The sequence below is a fragment of the Schistocerca piceifrons genome, chromosome 6 (assembly GCF_021461385.2).
Source record: "Schistocerca piceifrons isolate TAMUIC-IGC-003096 chromosome 6, iqSchPice1.1, whole genome shotgun sequence".
NCBI lineage: Eukaryota > Metazoa > Arthropoda > Insecta > Orthoptera > Acrididae > Schistocerca > Schistocerca piceifrons.
In genome coordinates, this window is record NC_060143.1 from 394,475,843 (window position 1) to 394,498,207 (window position 22,365).

General features: G+C 43.5%; 1 protein-coding gene across 1 annotated transcript in view; it reads right to left on the reverse strand.

Annotated features, from left to right (window-relative positions):
• LOC124802731 (tubulointerstitial nephritis antigen-like) overlaps positions 1 to 22,365 on the reverse strand; it is a 519,347-nt gene that overhangs the window by 156,400 nt on the left and 340,582 nt on the right. Inside the window, exon 3 of the mRNA XM_047263700.1 lies at positions 7,808 to 7,866. Within this exon, the coding sequence (XP_047119656.1) occupies positions 7,808 to 7,821 (14 nt within the window). The 5' untranslated portion in view covers positions 7,822 to 7,866. The remainder of the gene's footprint in view (positions 1 to 7,807; positions 7,867 to 22,365) is intronic.

Consider the following 22,365-nt stretch of genomic DNA (forward strand, 5'->3'; position numbering starts at 1 on the left):
CTACTATCGAAGTTAAAACTGATTCCGGGAGGGAAAACAAAACCGCACATTCTCACAGCAAAGCAAAGCGCAGCATTCCCTTCTTCGGTTTTAAGAGAAAACGTGTACATCGTTGTTTAAAACACTGTACGAGCTGCGACAATCAAGTAATGAGACTGATGTGAAAAAAAATGTTGCTTACCGTTTTAGTCAAGTTTAGTGTTGTCTCCTTCAATGTAGTTCCCTTCTGATTGCACACACTTTTTCCAGCGCTTCTGCCATCGATGGTAACATTTCTGGAACTGATTTTCTGTAATATCTTCCAAGACCCTTGTCACAGCTTTCTGGACTTCTTGTGTTGTTTGAAAATGATGTCCCTTGACCGCCGTTTTGACTCTTGGAAATCGCACGGAGCGATATCTGGTGAATAAGGTTTCTGTGGTAGTACTGAAATTTGTTTTGAGGCTAAAAACTGCTGTACTGACAGAGCAGTATAGGATGGCGCATTATCGTAATGCAGAATCCAATTATTTGCAATGTTGGCACGGACACGAAGAACTCTTTTACGAAGTCTTTCTAAAATTTCTTTGTAGTAATATTGGTTAACTGTTTGTCCAGGAGGCACCCACTCTTTATGAACAATTCCCTTGGAATCAAAGATGCACACAAGCATGCATTTCACTTTTGACTTTGACATGCGAGCTTTTTTTTCTGGGTGATTTCTTTGACCCCATTGCGAACATTGGCGTTTTGTCTCAGAATCGTACTGAAAAAACCAACTTTCATCATCAGTGATAAGATGGCTCAACAATTCTGGGTTGATTTCCGTTTTCTCTAACAGGTCGGCTGCCACATTTTCCGTGTTTCTCGCTGTTGTGGTGTGAGATTTTTGGGGACCATTTTTGCACAAATCTTTCTCATACCAAGATCTTCAGTTATCATTAGATGAACCGTTTCTCGATTGATATTCAGTTCTTCTGCAATCATTTTCACGGATAATCTTCGATCAGACTGTGCGAGTTCAAGCACCCTGGCCAAGCTGACATTTGTCCGTGAGGTTGACGGTCGTTCACTGCGATTTTCATCTTCAACATTCGTTCTGCCTTCACTAAACATTTTATGTCAACGAAAAACTTGAGCTCTTGACATAACCTCCTCTCCAATAGCCTTCTGAAGCCTACCGTTAGTTGTCGTCGCGTTTTCACCCAATTTAACGCAAAAAGAAATGGCATACCGTTGCGCAATATTATGCGGTTCCATTTCCGTAACGGGCCGGCCGCGGTGGCCATGCGGTTCTAGGCGCTGCAGTCCGGAACCGCGGGACTGCTACGGTCGCAGGTTCGAATCCTGCCTCGGGCATGGATGTGTGTGATGTCCTTAGGTTAGTTAGGTTTAAGTAGTTCTAAGTTCTAGGGGACTGATGACCTAAGATGTTAAGTCCCATAGTGCTCAGAGCCATTTGAACCATTTCCGTAACGAGAGACACAAACACGTGTTAACTCATTGTAGCACAACTCACGACTGACAAGGGAACCTCCCCATCGCACCCCCCTCAGATTTAGTTATAAGTTGGCACAGTGGATAGGCCTTGAAAAACTGAACACAGATTATTCGAGAAAACAGGAAGAAGTTGTGTGGAACTATGAAAAAAATAAACAAAATATACAAACTGAGTAATCCATGTGCAAGATAGGCAACATAAAGGATAACATGAGCTTAGGAGTGCCGTGGTCCCGTGGTCAGCGTGAGCAACTGCGGAGCGATGGGTCCTTGGTTCAAGTCTTCCCTCGTGTGAAAATTCTTCTTCCTTAATTCATTGACGTCTCTGTTCACTGTAATAAGTTTAGTGTGTATGTTTTGCGACCACACCGCAACTTACAGTTCGTAAAATATTCATTGACCTTGTTATTGAAGTCGCGAGCTATATTTGCTGGAATCATATTGCCCACGGAATACATCTCATGTATTTAACGCACACCCGTCCAAAGTAGCGAACAGTCAACTGCCAGCCAGGGAGCCTCGTTAGCAGGAATACTCTCTCTTCCGTGCGCTGTTGTCGACTGACGTCGTGTGTTTCGATGTTCGTTTAGGTGTAGCATCCTCATGCTACGGCGCAGTTACCTCGCATCGGACGGACGGACGGACAGATAATAATTGTCTGAAAATAAAAAAAAATAAACTCTTCACTCGAGAGAAGATTTGAACCAAGGACCTCTTGCTCCGCGGCTGCTCACGCTAACCACGGGACCACGACGCTCCTGAGCTCACGTTATCCTTGATGTTGCGTATCTTACACATGGACTACTCAGTTTGTATATTTTGCTATTTTTTCATAGTTCCACACAACTTCTTCCTGTTTTCTCGATTGATCTGTGTTCAGTTTTTCAAGGCCTATCCACTTTGCCAACTTATAACTAAATCTGAGGGGAGTGCGATGGGGAGGTCCCCTTGCGAACAATTGCATCGATGTGCCGCTTGGACTAGAAGCAGCTTATAGACCAAGGTCAAAGATATTGTGCCTATGCAAGCCTGCAGGGTTGCCACATCTCTCAAAGAAAATCAGTCTCATTACTTTATTGTCACACCTCGTATACTCTGTGTCCATATGAATGACTGACAAGGGAACCTCCCCATCGCACCCCCCTCAGATTTAGTTATAAGTTGGCACAGTGGATAGGCCTTGTAAAACTGAACACAGATCAATCGAGAAAACAGGAAGAAGTTTTGTCGAACTACGAAAAAAATAAGCAAAATATACAAATTGAGTAGTCGATGTGTAACATAAGCCACATCAAGGAAATTGTGATTTGAGGAGAGCCGCAGTCTCGTGGTTAGCGTAAGCAACTGCGGTGCTGGAGGACCTCGGTTCAAGTCTTCCCTCGAGTAAAAATTCTAACTTTTTTATTTTCTAGCAATTGACGTGTGTCAATTATCAAAGTTCAGGCACTCACACAATCAACTTCGCTCTCGAAAATTCCAGTTCAGATTTGCTTGGACATATGCAGGATTTAACGGTGTACACACGGAAAAAATTGGAAAACGTTAAAAACATATGTTTTGACAGAGCACAGGGACAACTGTGTGACTGTGAAACTGTTGCATTCATTTGTTGCAGTTTATGTGACAAACTCTTATGTTTTCATCACTTTTTTGGGAGTTATTATCACATCCACAAGAAAACCTAAATCGGGCAAGGTAGAAGAATCTTTTTACCCATTCGCCAAGTGTACAAGTTAGGTGGGTCGACAACATATTCCTGTCATGTGACGCACTAGCCGTCACCAGTGTCGTATAGAATATATCAGACGTGTTTTTCTGTGGAGGAATCGGTTGACCTATGACCTTGCGATCAAATGTTTTCGGTTCCCATTGGAGAGGAACGTACTTTCGTCTGCTAATCGCACGGTTTTGCGGTGCGGTCGCAAAACACAGACACTAAACTTATTACTGTGAACAGAGACGTCAATGAACGAACTGACAGGTCATAACTTTGCGAACATAAATAAAATAAAATTTTTACCCAAGGGGAGACTTGAACCAAGGACCTCTCACTTCGCAGTTGTTCACGCTAACCACGGGACCACGGCGCTCCTGAGCTGACACTATGCTCGATGTTGCTTATGTTGCACATGGACTACTCAGTTTGTATATTTTACTTATTTTTTCTGTAGTTCCACACAACTTCTTCCTGTTTTCTCGATTGATCTGTGTTCAGTTTTTCAAGGCCTGTCCACTGTGCCAACTTATAACTAAATCTGAGGGGGGTGCGATGGGGAGGTTCCCTTTTGAGTGTCCTGTAAAAATTTAAAATAAATTTGCCAAGAACTTTGAGATTTTTGTAAACAACCTTTACTAATGGCTACATATCTGTGTGAAAACACTTAAAGCTTTTTAGTTAAAACAAACGTTAGTAACATTCCGTAGCATTATCCTTTCTTCATGTCTACACGTTTATTTCTCAACGTACTCACGCTGGTAACGATCGCATTTCTCCAACGAGAGACCAGTTTGTTGATAGCGTCACCTTGGCGACGGAGCCACAACCTCATCTCTGCTAGCACCACTTCATTACTATGAAAATGAAGTCCTCGAATGTGTTCTCCAAGTTTTATAAACAGAAAAATCACATGGGACCACGTCGGGACTGTATGGAGGATGACCGATGACAGCGAGTAGCGCTTCGATAGCTCAGTCTGTAGAGCGCTTGCCGACGAAAGGCAGTCGTCCCAATTTCGAGTCCGGCCCCAGCACACGGTTTTAGTCTCTCAGGAACTTTCAATTCAGCGCACACTCCGCAATAGTTTGTGTGACTATTGGGCTTCAGTCATTGATTTTGGAATAGCGAGAAGTTTTGTCATGTACGTGAACCAAAGTAACGAGGCTGACAGCCCTTACCTAGACTGCTTTAAAAGTGCATTAGCGCACAGGATCTGTATGCGCCAATAAACCATTAGTCTTCCCTACCACAATCGTCACATGTTCGTTCCACAGCACATCGCTTTGCAACGTTACGCTCAGATATGTAAACGACATAACTGTGTCGACCAGGACACTACTAATGCCGCATCAGAAAATTAATAGGTTTGTTTTTCCTACTCCTCCGCATTAACTTACATTTATCTACATTTAGAGTTATCTGTCATTCATCACACCAACTAGAAATTTTGTCTAAGTCATCTTGTTCTTATTCTCCTACAGACAATCAAATTGGACACCTTCCCGAACACCACAGCATCATTAGTAAACAATAGCGGCTTGCTGCCCACCTTTTCCGCCAAATCATTAACTTATACACTTCCCTGGGGCACTCCTGACGATAACCCTAACTTTGATGAACACTGGCTGTAGAGGACAACATACTGAGTTCTTTAACTTAAGAAGTCTTCGAGCCAATGACATATCTGTTAAACTATTCCATATGGTCATGCCTTCTTTAACAGCCTGCAATGGGGCTCCGTGTCAAACCCTTTCCGGAAATCTAGAAATATGGAATCTGCCTGTACCCCTTCATCCATATTTCACAGTATATCATGTGAGAAAAGGGTTCAAATGGTTCAAATGGCTCTGAGCACTATAGGACCTACCATCTGAGGTCATCAGTCCCCTAGAACTTAGAACTACTTAAACCTAACTAACCTAAGGACAGCACACACATCAATGCCCGAGGCAGGATTCGAACCTGCGACCGTAGCGGTCGCGCGGTTCCAGACTGAAGCGCCTAGAACCGTTCGACCACTGCGGCCGGCTGAGAAAAGGGCAAGCTTAGTTTCGCATGAGGAATGTTTTCTAAAACCATACTGATTCTGGACATAAGATTGTCGGTCTGAAGAATATTTATTGTATTCGAACTGAGAATGTGTTCAAGTTTTCTGCAGCAGACCGATGTTAGGGATACCGGTCTGTAATTTTGCGCGTCCTTCTTATACACAGGAGTCGCCTGCGCTATTTTTCCAGTCGCTTGGGACTCCTCGCTGGGCGAGAGATTCGCGATCAATGCAATCTAGGTAAGGGGCGAATACTGTAGAGTACTCTTTGGTAAACCGAACTGGGATTCCATCCGGACCTGGTGACTTATTTTTTTTTCAACTCTTTCACTTGTTTTCCTGCACCACGAATGTTTATTTCTACTTCGTCCATATGGGAGTCTGTTCGATGGTCCAAAGACGGTATGTTTCTACGATTCTACCGCATGAACGATTTCTTGTTCGTGAAATTTAAAACTTCGGATTTCGTTTTAGTTCCAACCTCTTAAAGATTTTACATAGGACAAGAATTTTCTCGATTTCTCTGCCAGATCTTTTGCTAAGGTACGATGGTGGTTATCTACTGAAGATGACGGCTTGCTTCTGGTTCGAATGCTGCAGTAATGGAACTGCTGCGGAAAGCTTTTATTGTGCTTCGCCAGAGAGCACCACAGCCGTGTCGTGGAAAGAGTTTCCGCAGAACGGTGTGTAGTCGAGAGATGCGCCCCTCCCCCTGTTTGTTTACGGCCCTGTTTCCCAGAGAGAGGAGTCGCAGGTTAAACAGTGTCGAGATCCTGCTAGGTGCGCGTGCTTGTGGACCGCGATAAGGTCTACAAGCACTTGGGCGGGGAGCCGCGTCCGCAGATATGCGCGCCAGATATGCATACACCGGGGCCTCCTCTGACGGCAGGCAGCACGGGGTGGGTGGGGCTGCTAGGAACGAGAGGAACTCGTCCACCAGCTTTGGCAGCGAAACCGGCAGGAACGAGACTACTGCACGAGAGGCCTGCGTAATTAGGGACAGGTTGTCCCCGACCTTGCGCGCTGCAGCACATGCCGAGATAATTCTGCGTGCTTCCAGAGCGTCGAGAAATGGGGCCCTGTACTAGTGAACGTGGCTCGGCTCGATAGCCATCTCACGCAGAATGTAAGAAGGCTGGAGTTTAGCGGCCCATTGATATAGAGATCATTAGAGATGTAGCATCAGCTGGGATTACACAGGGATGGAGGAAAGAAAAGGTCTTACATTAAAAAAAAAAAAAAAAATTGAACGTGATGTTTACCTCCAGTAATTTAACAGCGTATAAGCTGTGTAAGAGAATCTGTATCTTGCGATTTAGTAGGGTACTATTTGCAGATGTAAAATGGTAGTGAATGTTCACGCTGCTCTTTTTGCTGCTTACTGTCGAAAAAGTAAATGACTGACGGTCAAGTTAACCACTGTTGCTTCTATCAGAGATCGGCTCGTGAGCCCCCACGCGCATCAGCACGAATAACAGTTAAACAAAGCAAGAAAAACACTGTTCACAGTGCATCCTGAAGCACGGTTACAGTTCAAAATACGGGCTACGTCACTGTCCAGGGACCAACCAACGGATTTGACGCATTAATCCAAAATGGAATCAGCGAGAAGTTTAGTGAATGTGGAGGCATGAATTTGGGGTGAAATAAGGTGCACGTCTCACAACGACTTAATCTGAGTTTATTGCAGATAAACAAATGAAACATCAACTAAAGAAACACTGTTTTTTGCCTTTTGTCACTAATTTTACTGTTGTGTTACTGCACGACCTATGTTTCGGGTTATAAACGCATTTTCAAGTATGTTACTTATTCCCAAAGGTGGTAATGCACAGATAAGCATGATGATAAGGCAAAGATAGTCGCCTCAACTTCTTAAGGTATCGATCTATAGCTTCATGAAAACTTACTTCAATAACCATTTTTTTAACAAATTACATATGGAATTACAAAATTCAGCAATTAAATTAACTTGACGAAACCAAAGTTATGCATCGTCCAAGAACTTTTTGTCTACTGATGGACTTAGGTCCAAAGTTTTGCTTCTGTCCTTGAATTGTGATCTCATCTAAAAGGGGTGAATAATTGAATTGGGTTTTCTCGTTTAATAATAGGTGTGTGGGTGTCTTTTAATTTCTAAAATTTGTAATTGGTTGAGTTTTGCCCCCTTTTCCTCTGTCTGTAAGACTTGTGCATCTATTAAGTATTTGTGGTTATTGTTGAGGCAATGTTCCGCAGAAGCTGGAATCTGAGGAAGCCTGATTCGGCCATAAACACTGAGAAACTTGAAAAAAAAATAACTTCTATCTGAAATGAAGCATAAATTACCAATGCTATAGTCATTCAGCATTTGATAATGAGAACACTTAGCGACTTCCCACAAATTACACATAATTTCAAACCTTCTCTAAACTTTTTCTCTCTCACCTGCTTAGAAGTCAAATATGTAACACACTAGCTGATTTGTAAAGTTGAAAGAATGTACTGTAAAGTAATTGAGAAAAAATTTAGGCCGAAGATAGCATTAATTGAAACTGAACTACGCCGTTAAGTTCACTACTCACCTTCGGTCGATCATGGTAGCTGGCAGAAAGTTAGTGCAGCGCTTTGGTAGCTATCACTCCTGCAACAAAAAAAAATCGATAATGATAATGATGGAAACAAGAAACGGGATAGTGACGTATTGTATCGTCTAAAGTGACTATAACCCAGCAGAAATACAAAGTGCGTCTAAACAATTTCTTGAGCATACCAACTTATAAAAGATAACATAAATTAAAAATACACAAATGTGCATGGCGAGAGATGCTGAGAAACACAACACAGAGTCGTATGTAATAATAAGACGCATATTTACCGTCATATTTACATGCTGAGCCCATTAGAGAGTTGTGAATGACTTGTCACAGTGCAGTTGAGTGACCCATGTATGATGTGTACTCTGTAGTGGAGGGCATGGGCGACTGCAGAAATTAATTGTATTACGAGGCTCGACTGAGAAGTAATGCCTCCACCTTTGTAAGTCTTCAACAGTTGGCAGCATTGGGATGCGGCAGGTACTGATTGTTCCGTAGCCTCTTCTCTACAGCTCCAGTTGGCGGGAAGCCTTAGCATTGAACGGTTGTGTTGTTACAGTCTAAAGTATGGAACCCTGCGCAGACGGTCGGTCAACGCGAATTGAGCAACGTGCAGTCAATGAATTCTTGACAGCAGAAGGTGTCACCCCAAAGGAGATTCATCAGAGAATGAAAGCACTTTATGGTGATTGTGTAGATGTGAGTACTGTGCGTCGTAGGGCGAGTAAGTTAAAAGATACTGAGGTGGGAACATCTGACCTGCGTGACAGACAGAGACTTAGACGTCCTGTGAAAGCAACCACCGAGTTTCAGAAGCAAAATGTTGACAGATTGATTCAAGACGATCGACGTATCACTCAGAGAGAAATTGCAAGCACAATCGGTATTCCACAAGAACGTGTGGGTCACATTATTGTTATCGGAAGATCTGTGCACGATTGGTACCCCGGATGCTGACTCCTGAAATGAAAGTGCACAGACTTGAAATTTGCCAGGAAAAACTCTCGCGTTAGGAAAACGAAGGTGACGTCTTTCTTCTCTCAAGTGTGACAGAAGACGAAACGTGGGTACATCATTGCGACCCGGAGACGAAACGTCAGTCTGTGGAATATCGACACAAAGACTCGCCCCAGAAAAAGAAATTCAAGATGCAGCCCTCTGCTGAAAAAATCATGGCCACAGTGTTCTGGAACGCAGATGGTGCTATCCTTGATCGTGGAACAACATTAAAATCAGAGCGTTACACCACAACACTGCGAACGACGGCTAACAAGGTTCAGACAGGAAAAGGGAAATGTTTTCCTGCAGCATGACAATGCGAAATCACACACTTCACGTGCCACCACAGCAGAATTTCAGAGACTGAATCTCACCACCGTATGGCATCGTCCATACAGTCTAGATTTAGCACCGTCTCTGACTTTCATCTGTTACGATAGTGAAAGACGATCTACGGGGACATCATTATGCTTCTGATGAAGACGTTGAGAGAACTGTGAGACTGAGATTGCGGAAACAGTGTGTCAACTTCTTCCGTGACGGCCTCAGAAAACTTGTTCATCGTTGGCAGAAATGTATCCAGTTGCCTGGTGATTATGTGGAAAAGTGAATATTAGTAATTAAAGATCACATTCTAAATATTATTTCTGTGTTTGACTTATTAAAATATTCCCATCCAAACCCAATTAACGAAGGCGGAGGCACTACTTTTCATTCAACCCTCGTATGTTATTAATAGTTATAAGCAGTTGCTAAAACAATGGCATTATCTCAATAACTGTTTTATCATCTTCGTGACACTGCTTTGTTTCTCAGCAATACATAACTTACCACAGTCTTTACTGTAAACGGCTTGTAAAAGTGACATCAGACAAGTGCGCGATTTTTGCAGAAAAGAAACAAGTTACTAAGCCCGTAGAGTAGGCTGAAGTTGAAGACATTAGTCAGGAAGAATCAATACGCAAAGAAGTGGGATACGGAAGTACTAAGGAATGACGAGATACTTTTGAAGTTCTCTAACGCTGTAGATACAGCAATAAGGAATGGCGCAGTAGGCAGTACAGTTGAAGAGGAATGGACATCTCTAAAAAGGGCCATCACAGAAGTTGGGAAGGAAAACGTAGGTACAAAGAAGGTAGCTGCGAAGAAACCATGGGTAACAGAAGAAATACTTCAGTTGATTGATGAAAGGAGGAAGTACAAACATGTTCCGGGAAAATCAGGAATACAGAAATACAAGTCGCTGAGGAATGAAATAAATAGGAAGTGCAGGGAAGCTAAGACGAATTGGCTGCAGGAAAAATGTGAAGACATCGAAAAAGATATGATTGTCGGAAGGACAGACTCAGCATACAGGAAAGTCAAAACAACCTTTGGTGACATTAAAAGCAACGGTGGTAACATTAAGAGTGCAACGGGAATTCCACTGTTAAATGCAGAGGAGAGAGCAGATAGGTCGAAATAATACATTGAAAGCCTCTATGAGGGTGAAGATTTGTCTGATGTGATAGAAGAAGAAACGGGAGTCGATATAGAAGAGATAGGGGATCCAGTATTAGAATCGGAATTTAAAAGAGTTTTGGAGGACTTACGGTCAAATAAGGCAGAAGGGATAGATAACATTCCATCAGAATTTCTAAAATCATTGGGGGAACTGGCAACAAAACGACTATTCACGTTGGTGTGTAGAATATATGAGTCTGGCGATATACCATCTGACTTTCGGAAAAGCATCATCCACACAATTCCGCAGACGGCAAGAGCTGACAAGTGCGAGAATTATCGCACAATCAGCTTAACAGCTCATGCATCGAAGCTGCTTACAAGAATAATATACAGAAGAATGGAAAAGAAAATTGAGAATGCGCTAGGTGACGATCAGTTTGGCTTTAGGAAAAGTAAAGGGACGAGAGAGGCAATTCTGACGTTACGGCTAATAATGGAAGCAAGGCTAAAGAAAAATCAAGACACTTTCATAGGATTTGTCGACCTGGAAAAAGCGTTCGACAATATAAAATGGTGCAAGTTGTTCGAGATTCTGAAAAAAGTAGGGGTAAGCTATAGGGAGAGACGGGTCATATACAATATGTACAACAACCAAGAGGGAATAATAAGAGTGGACGATCAAGAACGAAGTGCTCGTATTAAGAAGGGTGTAAGACAAGGCTGTAGCCTTTCGCCCCTATTCTTCAATCTGTACATCGAGGAAGCAGTGATGGAAATAAAAGAAAGGTTCAGGAGTGGAATTAAAATACAAGGTGAAAGGATATCAATGATACGATTCGCTGATGACTTTGCTATCCTGAGTGAAAGTGAAGAAGAATTAAATGATCTGCTGAACGGAATGAACAGTCTAAAGAGTACACAGTATGGTTTGAGGGTAAATCGGAGAAAGACGAAGGTAATGAGAAGTAGTAGAAATGAGAACAGCGAGAAACTTAACATCAGGATTGATGGTCACGAAGTCAATGAAGTTAAGGAATTCTGCTACCTAGGCAGTAAAATAACCAATGACGGACGGAGCAAGGAGGACATCAAAAGCAGACTCGCTATGGCAAAAAAGGCATTTTTGGCCAAGAGAAGTCTACGAATATCAAATACCGGCCTTAATTTGAGGAAGAAATTTCTGAGGATGTACGTCTGGAGTAGTGCATTGTATGGTAGTGAAACATGAACTGTGGGAAAACCGGAACAGAAGAGAATCGAAGCATTTGAGATGTGGTGCTGTAGACGAATGTTGAATATTTGGTGGACTGATAAGGTAAGGAACGAGGAGGTTCTACGCAGAAGCGTAGATCGGCGATGTAAGTCAGGTGTGTACTCTTTTCCCCCTACTGTTCAATCTGTTCATCGAAGAAGCAATGGTGGAAATAAAAGAAAGGCTCAAGAATGGAATTAAAATTCAAGGTGAAAGGATATCAATGATACGATTTGCTGGAGACATTGCTATCCTGAGCTACACAGAAGAAGATTTATTTGATCTGCTGAATGGACTGAACTGGCTAATGAGTGCAAAATATGGATTGAGAGTAAATCGAAGAAAGACGAAAGTAATGAGAAGTAGCAGAAATAAGAACAGCCAGAAACTTGACATCAGGATTGATGGTCAAGAAATAGATGAAATTGAGGAATTTTACTACCTAGGCAGTAAAATAACCAATGACGCACGGAGCAACGGGGACATCAAAAGCAGACTATCACTGGCAAACAGGGCACTCCAGACTACTGGTATCAAACGCAGGCCTTAATCTGAGGAAGACATTTCTGAGAATGTATGTCCGGAACAGAGCATTGTATGGTAGTGAAACATGGACTGTGAGAAAACCAGAAGAGGATCGAAGTATTTCAGACGAATGTTGAGAAATTAGGTGGACTGATAAGGTAAGGAATACGGAGGTTCTGCACTGAATCGGAGAGGAAAGGAATGCGTGGAAAACACTGACAAGGAGAAGGGACAGGATGCAAGGACATCTGTTAAGACATCAGGGAATGACTTCTGTGGTATTAGAGGGAGCTGCAGAGGCCAAAAACTGTAGAGGAACACAGAGTTTGGAATACATTCTGTAAATAATTGAGGACGTAGGTTGCAAGTGCTACTGTGAGATGAAGAGGTTGGCACAGGAGAGGAATTCGTGGCGGGCCGCATCAAACCAGTCAGAAGACTGATGACCCTTCTCCCCTCCCCCCCCCCCCCCCAAAAAAAAAAGTAAATACGAAAGAGTCACGGAGATGCTCGGTCAATTCCAGTGACAGACACTGCGTTCTGCATCGCGGTTTGCTTCCGAGAGCGGATAATCCTAAAAGAGTCAACAAACATTTTGTTTACTACTAAAAAAAATGAAAATAATGAGGTCATTTGGAGGCTTGATAGACCACAAGTGTCATGTATGAAATTGCCCGTCTCGATTTCTCTTACACTACAAACATTTTGTTTCCTACTAAAAAAATGAGAAAAAATGAAGTCATTTGGAGGCTTGATAGACCACAAGTGTCATGTATGAAATTCCCGTCTCGATTTCTCTTACACTAATGCGGTACGTTGTAAACGGTTAACGTTTACACCTCGTATGGATTTGATTCTCAGGAGAAACAAGATGTCTGTCGAATACCGTAATGTTCTTGCTGCTACGAGAGATAATAGAAAACGTAATGAATTTTACAATTTTTTGTTGTAACGAATTGATTTATGAAGTAGACTGAAACAAAGGCTTACAGTTTTAACATGCAGGGAAGTTTGAAAATAAATCGATTTACACAGGGTTTTGGAAAGAAGGGTACAGGAGCGAAAGGGCTCGCTATCTGCATCAGGGACAGGCGGAATAGCGCCACTTCGCACTTTGCGGTCGCCATTCACTTGCATGTTTCACTGGCTGCCATTTCACTGGCGTGGCACTCGAGGACGACACAGACTCCAGCTCGCAGAATGACGAAGCTAGCAATGCATCGCAATCGCGATCCGACTTAACCCTGTTCAGTAATAGACTCTGCCCCACACCGAAGAACTGGCCCAGTCTCTCAAGTGATGGATATCCTTGCAGACGAGCAACTGCTGCTTGATTCGGGACCATATTGCGCTGTGTAGGCATCATATACACTGTCCAGTCCCATTAATCTCACCACCATCTATGTTCGACGTCAACGCGCAATAGCCGCTTACAGACTGCAGATGGTAGCACCAACAGTGTAAGGTATATAAAGCATGTCGGGGGGCGCGGAAAACAGGGCAGTCATTGTCGTAAAGCGGAAATGGAGCGATTTATCTGATGTTCAAACCGCCATGATCATTGGCTTTCGAGTCAAGGGTGAAATCATTTTCGAAACAAGTTTTTAAATGGTGCTATCCATGACCGGCGCCGAGGCAATTACAGTGTGCCACGGGCTATAGGTGACAGCGGTGAACGACAGCTGCGGAGGTATGTACGGACGAATAGATGTGCTATCGTTGAGCAACTGACCGCCCAAGGGGCTACCAATTGCGTATCCAACGACTGTTCAGCGAACATTGCTGCGTCGGCACCTGATGCATACACCCATTCCGACTGCTTTTCATCGGCGACGAAGACTGGAATTATCACGCCAATACCGCAACTGGACGTCCTTGAATGGTGAGAGGTAGTCTTGTCACATGAATCACATTTTATCCTCCTTCGAATGGAAAGCAAACAACCTACAATACTCTCTGGAGCCCCCTCGGGTGATCTCGGTATTTTGAAAGGCACAATGGATCAACACAAGCATGCATCTGCACTTGGGGACCATGTACACCCATGGATGCAGTTTGTTCTTCCTCGGAACGGTGGTATCTTCCAGCAGGACAATGCAACGTGTCACACAGCTCGCAGTGTATGTGCATGATCCGAAGAACACCAGGATGCTTTTGTCGTGCTGCCAAGGGCGTCGAATCTCCTAGATGTAAACCCAATCGATAACCTGTGGCACCATCTCGATCGCGTTTTTCGTGCCGTGGATACTCAAGCGAGAAACTTGGCAGTTGGCCACGGCACTGGAGTAGGGGTGGTTGTCAGTACAGCCCTGTCGGTACAGTCCAGAACGTCATTGACCCCCTTCCTGCACGTCTCACAGGGGCCCATGCTGCAAAGGTGGTTATTCAAACTTTTAACAGGTGGCACATTAACATGACCGGACAGTGTATCAACTCCGAGTGTATCCATTCACTACTGTTCATAAAAAAAAGCGAACTTTCTGAACGGAGACTGGGTGCCATCTAAAAATTTAAGGACATTCATTTTACTGTATGAGACGTAAGTAATAGGCATCACAGAGTGATAACGAACGTCCGAGCTAAGTAGCATTTTCTGAACGATTATGTTGAGGGCCTATAGCTTAGAGTTACTGAAAAACGTAGCAACACGTGGGATACTTCTAGCAACGACTGTTGGCCCAACTTCGGAACTTAATACTGCAACGATTTTGGTTTCCGGCAGGGTCTGGCAACAAATGTCTAGGCTCAGGTCATGTAATTCCTTTAAATTACTGGCCCCTGGTTTGTGGGGGCGGAACTGGGGTTCGATAACGTTCCAGATGTGTTCCATCATGTTCATATCAGGCGAATTTGGTGGCCAAGGGATTAAGGTGTGTTCAAGATTATGTTCCTCAAACAACTGTAACACGACTCAGGTCTTGTGACACTCACAGTTACCGTGTTGGACGATGCCCTCACCGTCGGTGAAGACATCAAGCATGAAGGTACACAGTTGGTCTGCAATGATGTTTACTACATTGTAGCTGTCATTGTACCTTCTATTACTAAAACAGGTTCCACAGAAAGTCGCCCGAAGCAAGGTACTTTCCCGTGGCGCGGTGCGTGTTTCGAGTAGCCGATCTTCTGGATGACGACGTATGCGGGCACGACCATCGACCTGATGTAATAAGGAACGTGATCCATGCGTCCGGACGACGGGTTTCCGTTGATTCACGATACAATATCGATGATCCCGCGACCACTACTATCGTAACGGAGGATGTCGTTGTCTGAACATGGGAAGACGTAGGGGTCGGCTGCAGCGTTGTTCAGCGACGTGCGCTGAGCGGTGTGCTCCGAAACACTTGTGCTTGCACCATCATGGTGTTCTGTAGTTAGATCAGTCACGGATAGTCATCTATCTTGCTTTATGGAGCGGGTAAGCCTCCGATCTCCACGTTTTGTAATGAAGTGAGAATGCCCAACACCTTGCCTACTTGTGGTTTCCTCAGTCATTGAACCACTTTTCACAGATGATCACTAGAGTAGCACACGAACAGGCGACCATCTTCGCCGCTTCCAAGATGTCCGTTCCCAGGCACCGGGCCGCAACAATGTGCACTTTGTCAGAGTCGCTGAGTCAGTCCCCATTTTCTGCCCATATCCTAGTTGCGCTAATGTGGAAAAATGTAAGTTAAGGCGGATGAGTAGGAAGATCAGACCTGTAATGTTCGGATACAGTATTACTAGTGTCCCGGTTGACACAGTCAAGTCGCTTAAATATCTGGTCTACTTCGGTTGATTGCGAGAATTTTAAGGAAGTGGTTTACCTGTTAAGGAGACCGCATATAGGAGGCTGGTGCGACCTATTCTTGAGTACTGCCTGAGTGTTTGGGATTCGTACCAGGTTGGATTGAAGGAGGACATCGAAGCAGTTCAGAGGTGTGCTGCTAGTTACCAGCAGGTTCGAACAACACGTAAGTGTTACGGAGATGCTTCGGGAACTCAGATGGGAACCGCTGGAGAGAAGGCGATGTTCTTTTCGAGAAACACTGTTGAGAAAATTTAGAGAACGGGTCAGATCGTTGCTGCAGAAGCAACGAAAAAAACATGCCAAATTTAAAAGAACGCAAAATCCCCAAGATTGGCAAAGTTTTACTGAAGTTCGAAATATGCCGCGTACTTCAATGCGACATGCTTTTAATAATTTCCACAACGAAATTCTGTCTCGAAACCTGGCAAAAAACCTAAAGAGATTCTAGATACATAAAGCACACCAGTGGCAAGACGCAGTCAATACCTTCACTGCGCGATAACAACAGTGAAGTCACTGATGACAGTGCCACTAAAGCAGAGTTATTAAACACGGTTTTCCGAAACTACTTTACCAAAGAAGACGAAGTAAATATTCCTGAATTCCAATCAAGAACAACTGCCAAGATGAGAAACATAGAAGTAGATATCCTCGGAGTAACAAAGCTGCTTAAATCACTTAATAAAGGCAAGGCCTCAGGTCTAGATTGTATACCAGTCAAGTTCCTCCCAGAGTATGCTGATAAAATAGCTCCATATTTAGCAATTATATACAACCAATCGCTCACAGAAAGATCCGTAGCTAAAGACTGGAAAATTGCTCAAGTCACACCGATATCCAAAAAGGGAAGTAAAAGTAATCTGCTGAATTACAGGCCTATATCACTAACGTCGATTTGCAGTAGGGTTTTGGAACATATGCTGTATTTGAACATTATGAAGTACCTCAAAGAAAACGATTTATTGACCCACAGTCAGCACGGATTCAGAAAATATCGTTCTTGTGAAATGGTTCTCCCAAGCTAGTTCTAATGCACCAGATGAAAATTTTCCAATGTTAACAAACGTTTACCAGATTGTGAGTAACGTGAATAGCGTTGTAAAATGAGATAATCGATACCCATCTACGCTACTAGATCACTATACTTTTAATAAGTGTACAGCGTTTACATCTATGTAGAACAAATTTTTGCTGTGAATTACATAAAAAAGCAGTGACATAAGAAATAGTACAAACTGTAAGGTTACACAACAGCTACGATAGCGTACCAAGGAAGAAAAACGAGGCACTGTAAGTGAACAATTATCATATTCGAAAGCATATCACACGATATAGGTAGACTCTAACATAGAAGATAACAGTAAATGGTTCAAATGGCTCTGAGCACTATGGGACTCAACTGCTGTGGTCATCAGTCCCCTAGAACTACTTAAACCTAACTAACCTAAGGACATCACACACATCCATGCCCGAGGCAGGATTCGAACCTGCAACCGTAGCAATCGCACGGTCCCGGACTGCGCGCCTAGAACCGCGAGACCACTGCGGCCGGAAAGATAACAGTAGCCAGCCACTTTTTACAATGCGATTTATTTATTTAAATACCGCCGATTTTTGCAGCATAATAAGTGATGCAAAACTATCTGCATCCCACACAGGTTGTGGTGACAGTCATGATAAACAGCGAGACACAGGCCCACACAAGCAGAAGACATTGTTGCACATCAATTTCTGGCGAACCGCTGTTCCTCCTCCCTCCAAACATCCTAACAGCCCCTCCAGCAGCCAAAGGTAAACTAAAAGTTCTATGTTAATCTAGTGCGAGACAATTTATTTTTAAGCAACAATTTTTTGTATTTATAAACGCCTGAAGATGGGCCGAACATGCTCGAAACACATTGCGTTATTTTAACTTAAACATAAAACAAATAAAAGTGACTGGTGGCAGAAAATGCAAATAAATAATCAGCAATATTACCAGGCCATACCGCGGTGTGTTGGAGCGACATCGATGCAGCGTACAAAGCATACTTACAGGTGTATGAAACTCTAGAATTTTCCAAATCTATTAAAAACAACAAAATCTATAAAAAACAACAACAACAACAACATTAAAAACTGTGGTAAAAATTGAGATAATTAACTATAAAATTTGAGTTTTTTCTTTAGATGAAGTTTGAAATATAACAGCACATTCATTTTTTCATAAATTAAATAATTTCTAGAGTGTCATACACCTGTAAGTATGGTTTGTATGCTGTGCAAAATTCATCGAAGAATATCTCTTACTTATGAAGAAACGTGTGCCTATAGCAAAAAACGTAGCCAATAGAAGTGAAAAAATGATGAACTTTCACACGTAAAAAAAATTGTTATGTTTTTGAACTTCCACTGCTATGATTGTGAAACCTGAATCCTTCCTGGTCATGCTGACAAAGTTTTATGAATTTATTCGTAAAAGTATAGATAGTGCAAATTAAAATGTCCTGTGGTGTCTCTCCTGCTCCAAGACGGCCAGTTTGACGTCCTACCTTAAACATAAAACAAATAAGAGTGACTGGTAGCAGAAAATGCAAATAAATAATCAGCACTATTACCCGGCCATACCGCCGTGTGTTGGAGCGACATCGATGCAATATTGACGGCAACGCTACGGCAGCCAATATTGCCGTAAAATACAGCCCAGGTAAACGCACCTTCATGCTCGAAACTCGTTGCGTAATGTTAAATTACACATAAAACAAATAAAAGTGACTGGTAGCAGAAAATGCAAATAAGTATCAGCAATATTAGCCGGCCATACCGCCGTGTGTTGGAGCTACATCGATGCAATATTGACGGAAACGCTACGACGCCCAATATTGCCGTAAAATACGGCCCATGTAAACGCATCTTCTCAGCACTGCTTCCAACAATGATAAAGTTGTTGGATGCGTTGTATGCGAGCGCGAGGTACTACTTTGAAGGAACCGATGGTAATTAAAATATTAAGTAAGTTTTTGATTTTTACGGAGCTATTTCTCGGAATTTTTGGGTTGCTCCTCTTTGTGTGCGGACATAGAACCAGACTCTCTTTGGATTTTCCGCCACATGTCTAGAGAGAGTTTCGTTGTGGAAACTATTAAATGCATCTCGCATTGAAATCCGCACCAAATTTCGAGCCTCAGTAAAACTTCGCCAATCTTGGAGATTTTGCGTTCTTCTAAATTATACTTGCCTTTTTCGATGCTCCTGCAGCAGCTTTCTGTCGTGTTTTGTGTACCATGGGGGATCATTCCCGTCTCTTATTAATTTATTTGCTATGAATCTCTCGAGTGCGGCTGGTACTATTTCGTTGAACTTAAGCTACATATGGTCTTCACTTACATAGTGAGGAGACTGTCTCTTAGAAAGACGTCAACCAAATTTTTAGTTGCTTTTATAAATATATATATTTCGCCTTTGGTTTTGGTGAATTTCTTTGTTACGGAATTGAGCCTCGCTACGACTGTGTGCTCACTAAACCCTGTATCCATCGTGATGCTCAGGATCATTTGTGACTAAGAGGTCAAGTGTGCTTTCATAACCATTTACAATTTGAATGGCCTCGTGAAGTAATTCTTTAAACTAATTTTTAAAAAGCATTTAGAACAATTATGGAAGTTGTTTTCTATCTACAATAGGGTCTGAAAATGTATTTCTGTCAACATACGGAAGGTAGATTGAAGTCACTGCCAACTAAAATTGTATGAGTAGGGTATCTATTTGTGATGACACTCAAGTTTTCTTTGAACTTTTCAGCAAGTGTTTCATCTGAGACCAGGGGTCGGTAAAAGGAGCCAGTTATTAATTTATTCCGGTTGTCGAATATAACCTCTGCCCATACTAAGTCACAGGAACTATCTGCTTCAATGTCGCTTGTGAGCTGGAACACACATTACATTATTTTTCCGTAAGTTGTGCTTCTTGTTTCTGTTGTAGTGCAGATCATTACAATTACGGCTTTTACCTCCAAAACCTAGGATGGTTTCTCTGTGACCCTGTAAATACCAGAACTAAACAATGTAGAACAACAACGTACGTTACTAGCATAGCATTCTGTATTACTTCATTTCCTTATTTCTAACATTTTAAAATTGTACGTCGACTTTAGGTGACATGTCAATCATAGATGTTCTTATCTCTATTTAGTGAACGTATTTTCAGTCATGTTTTGAAAATTTCCCGCTACACTTTATTAACTAATGTTTCGCCGCAAGCGATATCGCATTTTAGAGGGTATGTCGTTCTTCTTTTCAAACATTCACTTACCCATTTCTTCTTTCCTTGTTGTCTTTGGGCATGCAGTTGTAGTAATTAAAGTAGGCACAAATGCAGTGATCAAAAAGAAATGATTAGCGTACATTCGCATTCTGTTTACATCGTTCCTTTCTTGTTGCTCCCATGGCGATGGACTGTTTCTGTCGCAATCAGTAAGCGTGAAAGGAAGCTACAGTACAGACAGAGGAATCTATATTTATACTTGGCAGAAGTAATTACATACTGACATAATCGTTGGTATTGCTTTCGTTTCCCAAAAGTTATAAATATTTCGAGTTCGGAAAAAAGCTCTGTATTTGGCCAAGATGTCGAAGAAGAAGGTCCCTTACGTAATGGTTGTATCGAGTAAGATGTGGACAGAAGTAGTACGAGGAAGGGCGTCCCTTACCTGAGGGATCGCTACCTGGCGAAGGGGCAAGTGTGGCAAATGTCCGACGTGGCAAACGTCCGGCATTCGCTCCTCTTATGTCTAATCACGCAACATGTGGAAAAGGTCATGAGTTACGCAGTGTAAACATCACGGTAGCAGACCGTCAAGCGTGAGCGTTGCAGGTGAACCTTTTGCGCCCGCCGCAAAAGCATCCCAAGGACGCGCCCGTCTCGCAACACGAGAGGAGCGGCTGCGGAAGCAGCGACAGTGTTTTGTTCGCAGGACTGGCTGAGTGTACGCATTCCTGTGGCGCCAGCGGCAGGCACCGTGCGTACGTGGCGCCAGTCTGCACGTGCGTGGAGGGAGGATGCGTGGCCCCCTGCCCCACACCTCCACCCACTGGCTGCCCGACCACACAGCAGTTGTTTATATGGGCCGTGGCGGCAAACGGCAGGTCGGCCCGTGATGTAAGCGCCTGCTATTTCAGAGGAGGTGCCGTAACGCAGGGGCCACGGTTTCGTACGCTGCGTCCCGTGCGTGGCGAAACTGCGGCAACGTGCGGATGTAACACACGGCTGGACCAGATACTTCTTGTGGAGAAAGAGTCTGTCACCCAGCAGTCTCGCATGCAGTAATTCCCGCTGACGTTTATTACTGGACGGTCCCGTAGTTACACTGCTGGCCATTAAAATTGCTACATCACGAAGATGACGTGCTACAGACATCAAATTTAACCGACAGGAAGAACATGCTGTGATATGCAAATGATTAGCTTTTCAGAGCATTCACACAAGGTTGACGCCGGTGGCGACACCTACAACGTGCTGACATGACGAAAGTTTCCAACCGGTTTCTCATACACAAACAGCAGTCGACCGACGTTGCCTGGTGAAACGTTGTTGCGATGCCTCGTGTAAAGAGGAGAAATGCGTACCATCATGTTTCCGACTTTGATAAAGGTCGGATTGTAGCCTATCGCGATTGCGGTTTATCGTATCGCGACACTGCTCCTCGTGTTGGTCGAGATCCAATGATTGTTACCAGAATATGGAATCGGTGGGTCCAGGAGGGCAATACGGAACGCTGTGCTGGATCCCAATGGCCGCGTATCACTAACAGTCGAGATAACAGGCATCTTATCCGCATGGCTGTAACGGATCGTGCAGCCACGTCTCGATCCCTGAGTCAACAGATAGGGACGTTTGCAAGACAACAACCATCTGTACCAACAGTTCGATGACGTTTGCAGCAGCATGGACTATTAACTCGGAGACCTTGGCTGCGGTTACCCTTGACGCTGCATCACAGACAGGAGCGCCTGCGATGGTGTACTCAACGACGAACCTGGGTGCACGAATGACAAAACGTCATTTTTTCGGATGAATCCAGGTTCTGTTTACAGCATGATGATAGTGGCATCCGTGTTTGGCGACATCGCGGTGAACGCACATTGGAAGCGTGTATTCGTCATCGCCATACTGGCGTATCACCTTGCGTGATGGTATGGGCTGCCATTGGGAACACGTCTCGGTCACCTCTTGTTCGCATTGACGGCACTTTGAACAGTGGACCTTACATTTCAGATGTGTTACGACCCGTGGCTCTACCCTTCATTCGATCCCTGCGAAAACCTACATTTCAGCATGATAATGCACGACCGCATGTTGCAGGTCCTGTACGGGCCTTTCTGGATACAGAAACTGTTCGACTGCTGCCCTGGCCAACACATTCTCCATATCTCTTACCAATTGAAAACATCTGGTCAATGGTGTCCGAGCAACTGGCTCGTCACAATACGCCAGTCACTACTCTGGATGAACTGTGGTATCGTGTTGAAGCTGCATGGGCAGCTGTGCCTGTAG